The sequence below is a fragment of the Solanum pennellii genome, chromosome 7 (assembly GCF_001406875.1).
Source record: "Solanum pennellii chromosome 7, SPENNV200".
In the NCBI taxonomy this organism is placed as follows: domain Eukaryota; kingdom Viridiplantae; phylum Streptophyta; class Magnoliopsida; order Solanales; family Solanaceae; genus Solanum; species Solanum pennellii.
In genome coordinates this window covers 19,013,041-19,019,960 of record NC_028643.1, presented here as the reverse complement: position 1 = coordinate 19,019,960, position 6,920 = coordinate 19,013,041, and the positions used below count along the sequence as shown (strand labels likewise).

The window sequence follows — 6,920 nt, the reverse complement described above, 5'->3', positions numbered from 1 at the left end:
ACAATTCTCTATGTTTTGGAAATACAAGCTATGACATTTCATTTTCTGCTAGAGATCATTTTCAAATGGATTAGAACTTGGTTTCATGCCATGCTGTTGCATCATTTCTTGGTTGTTTTATTTCCTAGATTAGTCGGCTTAATCAAAGATAGGCTTGGTTTTCTATCTCAACTAAATTTTGTGGTTTTCAATGTATCTGTCGCTAATGCCAATATTGAGATAATTTCAGTTTAAACTTCATGTTTAGTTTTGTGAGATTTTTATCCTTGTTCGGACAGTGGTTGAGCATGCTATTTTTGAATTTGCATCTTTATTTATTTGCGGTCGTAATTTTGTGAATCAATAATTTTGATACCTCGTGTCAAGTGGGAAGTCAGTTTCTTTCTGTTGTATTTCCCAAATAATGATAACCCATTTAGGTGATTAAATGTCCTCTAGTATTCATTTATTTTTTACAAGTTTCCGTAGTTGTAGTCCTTGTTTTATATTTTGAATCGTCTGTATTGTTTGCTTCTTTTGCATATCAATTCGTCAATAAAATGAAAGTCAGTTTCGTCTGTATAGTTTGCTTAAAGTCTCAGATGCTAACTTCCTTCTGTTACTAAACATCGACTTATTATCACAGCATTGGGAGAATCAGCTTATTAATGTATTTTTTCTCTTTTTTTGTTTTTGGCTTGTTGCTGCGTCTTTTATTGTATATTTGGTTGGTGATAGTTGAGGTATTTTATTTGTTACTTAAGCCTTTTCTCTCTCTTTCTCTCTTCTTGAACGTCTCGACAATATTTTCCTCGATTTTTTCTAGTTGTTCTTTATTCAAATCATCCTTTATTTTGTTTATTGATGTATTTCCTTCATTGATGTATCCAATTGTGAATGTGGTTTTCTTGTTCTTGTTGGTTATTAGTTTGATCATGAAAAAAAATAAGTATAGTTGCTGGAGCTTTTGTACTAGATGTTGCATTTCCGTTGACTGCTGTAATTTTACTTCCTGACTGCTGAGTATTGATGAATAATTTCCAGTATGTGTCTTCATTTTACAGCTGTAATTTTATTTACTGACTGCATTTTTCCATGAGTAATATCAGTTCTGTCAAGTTGTTTAGCCATTTAAAATATGAAAAGAATGTGGTGAGAATGTACGATAATAATTCTTCATAGTTCTGCTCTTAATCCAGAACATAGCTTCATATTTTCAGATATTTCAGATTTCTGTCCATATTTGCTTCTAAGTGAGTAAGTTTGTAACAATTTAAAGTTCAATAGATCCATTTCCAGCATGCTTCAATATTTTTATATTTCCGTCTTGTTTCGGTTTTTGATAGCATTCCATTATTTATTTGTTTCTTGGAACCTAGAAGCCGATGGGATTCTTTGGTTTATAATGCTAATCATTCGTAATACTCATCGATAGTACATTAAGTAACCAATTTGTTTATACTACTAGGAATTATTCTTTTGATGAACTTGTTTGGATCAGTAGCTTGTGTTTAGAAGAAATTTTTGTTTTGTGTTTAGAAAAAATGATTACTTTTGGGGCTCTTACAGCTGAAATTTAAAATTGATTAATTGTTAAATTTCTTAATTTTGTGTTCTTTTTTAATGGAACATATTTGTTTACTAGAGTAATTGATATTCAAGCAGTTAACGTTGTTATCAATTCTGATTCCCTAAGAACTCAGAAACGTATTTGCACAGGGTATGTATAACAAATCTTTGATCTTGCTTATTGACATATATATTGTTTTTGCTATTTCATCTTTGGAAATTTATTTTGCAGGTTGGACAATTAGGGAGATTTGAGAAGCTTGGTTTAGTTGTTAGCTAGGTTACTTTTGAGGATCACTTCACTTTGTATGTATTAATTATGTTCATTTACTTTATACTAGATCATTAAGCTCTATGTGTTGATTTCTGCTACTACTAATAATACATATCTTACTATGAGATATAGAATTGAACAAGAACTAGGAATAGAAATCAAGAAAATCCCTTCACCAATAGATTAAGCTATATATAAAGTCTTATATGTTAGCTCCCCTTATTTTTCTGAATGATTCTTTGATGAAGTAAATTGAGTTGTTTTGTAGTCCTGGTAGGTTCTGATTAGACTTAAAAGCTAGTTCAACTTGCTTGCTTTAGATCGCTTTAATGGTTTTCTTCCATTTTTAGATTTTGGAAGGCTACATAACAATTGAACTAAAATTAATGAACTCTTTAAAATTAGGTTTCCAGTAGACCTTATCACAGGATTCTGTTAAGCTTTGAACACTTCAAGATTCTTGAAAAATTTCCTTATTCTTGATTAGTTCATTAAATTTTGTCTATCCTATTAATTCACTGTTTTTTCTTAATTCTTTCTATCCTTTTAATTTTACTTATTTTCCCTTAGAACCAAAATCAACATTCAAAAACATTTGTGGAGGATTCAAAGTTTGATTTGGCATAATACAGTGTCATGACTACGTAAGAAAATATTATCATCTCATAACACCTTATTTTGGTAACTTAATCATGAATTTAATGATTCTTATTGAAATACCAAATATTTATATCTTCTTATAGGAATTCAAATATCCCGTCCAAGGAGTGGATGAATTTAGCAAGGTATAGCCAACCCTATATTGATGGTGTGGAATCATTCCTAGATTTTGCTTACTCTTATGGAAATCCTCACGGAGAGGAAATTCAGTGTCCATGTGTACAATGTTGTAATATTCGTTGGACTTGAAGGAATGTAGTGTATGATCATCTAATATGCTATGGATTTGTTAAAGGTTATACTAGATGGATCAACCATGGAGAATGGGATATCAAGTTGAATGTTGAAGATGATATGGATTGCTCGCGTGATGATATTGATGGATTGTTGAATGATCAATTTAGAGATGTTGCACAGGCAAAAGGAGCTTATAATAGTCCAAACGAAGATGCCAAGAAATACTATAACTTAGTTGAAGAGGCAAGCCAAGAATTATATCTTGGTTGTACAGGATTCTCTAAATTATCATTCACACTTCGTTTATATTTGTTGAAGTGTCTACACCGATGGAGAAATGAATCATTCACTTCTCTTGAGTTATTAAAAGAGGTGATGCCAAAGTTGAACATTCCTCCCTCTTACAATAAAACCAAGTCCATGGTCAAGAATCTCGGTCTTGATTATGAGAAAATTGATGCATGTCCAAATGATTGCATGTTGTTTAGGAATGATCATAAGGATGATGAATTTTGTCATACTTGTGGAGCTTCACGATATATTGAAAATCCTGAAGTTGATGGTGAGGTTGAGTCTTCTAAAAAATCACATCGAGTTTCAGCAACGACTTTGAGACACTTTCCATTAATTCCTAGACTCAAAAGGTTATTTATGTGCTCAAAGACGGCAGATTCTTTGAGGTGGCATGATGAGGAGCGTTCAAAAGATGGAAAGTTAAGGCATCCCGCTGATGGTCAAGCATGGGTTGATTTTGATAGGTTGCATCAAGATTTTGCACTATATTCTAGCAGTGTGAGACTTGGATTAGCAAGTGATAGGTTCAATCCATTTCGAACCATGAGTATATCTCATAGCACATGGCCAGTTATGTTGATGACGTATAATCTGCCGCCTTGGATGTGCATGAAATCTGAATATTCTATTCTTTCATTACTTATACATGGGCCACGATAATCTGGAAATGACATTGATGTTTACTTATAACCATTGATAGATGAGTTAAAATTGTTATGGAATTCTGGGGTTGGAACATATGATGCTTCAAGAAATCAAACTTTTCAAATGCGAGCAGCTCTTATGTGGACAATCAGTGACTTTCCTGCATATGCTACGTTGTCTGGATGGAATACAAAAGAAAGTTTGCTTGCCCTTGTTGTAACTATAACACTAATTCTCGCTATCTTAAGCATAGTCGGAAAATGTGTTATATGGATCATCGTGTTTTTCTACCCATGGATCATCCATGGAGATCTAACAAAAGATCGTTCAATGGAAAAACTAAATTTTGGCCTCCTCCACCTTTATTAAAGGGAACTGATGTGCTTCATAACTTACATGATTTTTAAAATGTGTTTGGAAAGAAGATAAAGAGATTAAATGATGGCCCATGGAAAAAAAGGTCAATTTTTTTTGAATTACCTTACTGGCAGCACAACTTGTTATGCCATAACCTTGATGTAATGCACATAGAGAAGAACATAGTTGATAGCATTCTTGGAACTCTTTTGGATATTCCTGGCAAAACAAGGATCATGCAAAAGCCCAGTATGATTTGAAAGAGATGGGAATTATAAAGAATCTTCATCCAAAAGATGCTGGAGATGATAAGAGAACAAATTTGCAAAATCTTGCTTCTCAATGACAAATGGAGAGAAATCCGTTTTTTGTGGAGTTTTAAAGACAGCCAAGCTACCTGATGGCAGTGCCTCTAATATATCTAGGTGTGTGCAACTAGCTGAAAGGAAATTGTCTGGTTATAAGACCCATGATGCTCATTTCATGTTAGATTACTTGCTTCCAATACCCATTAAAAGCATCCTTCCAGATCATGTGGCTATTGCTTTGATTCATTTATGCTCCTTCTTCCAACGTTTGTATCAAAAAGTTATCACATTGGAGGAATTAGATTGCTTAGAAGTAGAGATAACGGAAACAATAAATCAGTTGGAACAAATTTTTCCTCCGTCATTTTTTGATATAATGATTCATCTGCCTATATATTTGGCGAATGAGGTGAGATTAGGTGGTCTAGTTCAGAACCGGTGGATGTATTCCACTGAAAGAGAAATGGGTACATTTAAATCATATATCCTCAAAAGACGTTATCCAGAAGGTTGCATAGCAGAGGCACGTGTGGAAATAGACTGTATGAATTTATTTTCAAGATATCTGAATGGGGCTTTACAAACATGATTTAATAGAAGAACCCGAAATAATGATGAATGTGACCCAACTGATGCAAAAACAGTAAGTTTGTTTCCTATTAAGGGATGTCCTATAGAAGCAAAGAAAACTGATCCATTTGTTTTCGACAACAAATCACTAAGTCAGGCACATGCATTCTTATTGGGAAATTTTGATGAGATTCAAGAATATATTAGGTATTTTACTTTAATATAGTATTTTCATTTGTATAATTAAGTTTTAACATATTTAATTTATTTATTGTTTTAACAAAAAAATACATGTTGTGTAGAGAGCATATGCAAGAGGTTAATAATCATCCGCGAAGATCTAAATGGAGCAAGGCCAAGGATCATTGTCAAAACTTCTCTCAATGGTTTGAAACTCGTGCTTTGCAAGAGGATGTGCCTGATTTGATAAAACAATTGTCTAGAGGACCAAATGTTGTTGCTAAAAGATACTCTGGGTATCTCATCATTGGATATAGATTCCATATTAGGCAGCGTGATGCAAGACGCAAAACACAAAATAGTGGTGTTACACTTGTTGCCTCAACTACGAGCTTTGCAAGCTCAAAGAATAAGAACCTGATTGCTGCAGATTTGACTTATTATGGTAGAATAGTTGATATAGTTGAGTTAGACTATTATAGTCATTTTAAGGTTGTTCTCTTTAAGTGTGATTGGTATGAGGTTGAGAAAGATATGTATGGCTTAACTTATGTCTATTTTAACAAGAGATGCTCTCTGGAAGAGCCTTTTGTGCTTGCATCTCAAGTACATCCATGCTTCTATGTGCAAGAGCCATATTATCAAGATAGACATTATGTTATAAGGATTGTGCCAAGAGACTTGTTTAACATGAGTGATGAATTTGAATCTGATCTCCTACAAAATTATGAAAATGAGTTGTCTTAACACTTGACGAGACCATCCATACCAGAAGATGATGGTGAAGTTCCCTTAGTAAGGACTGATATACAAGAAACTATTATTGATGTGCCTTCGGAGGAATTTGATACTCAACAACTTGAGGTCGAGTATGAAAAGGAGTTTGAAGATGAGTTTGAAGAAGAGTTTGAAGATGAATCTGAAGAAGAGTGTGAAGAGGAGTCTGAAAATGAGTATGAAGATGATTCTAAAGATGAGTCTGATGAATCTGAAGACGAGTTTGAAGATGACAGTACACCATGAGTATTCTTATTTTTATGATGAACATATAGTGCTAACTCACTTTTTTTTTTTAATTTAACTTTTTTTGTACAAACACCTTAAGATGTCTATGTAATATATTGGCTTTGTTTATCTGTCTGATTGTTGTTGGTCGATAATTTATGTTGACTTCTTTAATTTATGTAATTATTGTTTTGTTGATGAAGCTGTAATTCTAGCTTACTTTTATTTTATTTGACTGTATGTTGGCACAACTTGTATAACTAAGGTTAGTAATATCTGGAGTATGCATGTTACATTTATCAAATTACTTTCTGATTAGTAAATGTGAATTGTTGTTGTCATCTAAATTCTTAATTTTTGTATTACTATTAGGTATTGGACATTACAGGCAGAACAGTCAAGGCAGTGAAGGCAACACAGTGAAATCAGTCCTCCTTATGTACTACTCCCTTAATTTTCTTGAAGCTAAAGATTGGTTAACTACTCGTTCTAATTAGCACAGTGAAATCAGTCCTCTCCTCTTTGCAGGTTTGCTTTTCCTATTTAACAATAACATTGTTATTGTTTTTTAGGTTAAGTTACTATTGGGAAAGAAAATAAAGATATTAAAAGAAGGCGGAAATAATGAGTCAATCAGCAGCACTAAAGAAAAAGGGTTCGAATCCGAACAAAGCTCAAAGCCCATTGAAGAATCTGAACTTTGATATGCAATATCGATCAAGTACTAAATTGGCTAACCAATTCAAGATTAAGATAGAACAACTTGCTAACGAACGCAATGATAAAGCTAAGAAAGAGCATGTACCAATAGCGCATAAAAGAAAGAATTCTAAGGATTTAAT

General features: G+C 33.1%; 1 protein-coding gene across 1 annotated transcript; it reads left to right on the top strand.

Moving 5' to 3' along the window:
- The first annotated feature begins 4,357 nt into the window (after positions 1 to 4,357).
- On the top strand, positions 4,358 to 6,575 carry LOC107024896. The gene is made up of 5 exons (XM_015225825.1): positions 4,358 to 4,865; positions 4,968 to 5,100; positions 5,196 to 5,679; positions 5,914 to 6,085; positions 6,451 to 6,575. Exons 1-5 carry the CDS (start codon positions 4,358 to 4,360, stop codon positions 6,573 to 6,575), a joined length of 1,422 nt encoding a protein of 473 aa, XP_015081311.1.
- The last annotated feature ends 345 nt before the right edge of the window (positions 6,576 to 6,920 follow it).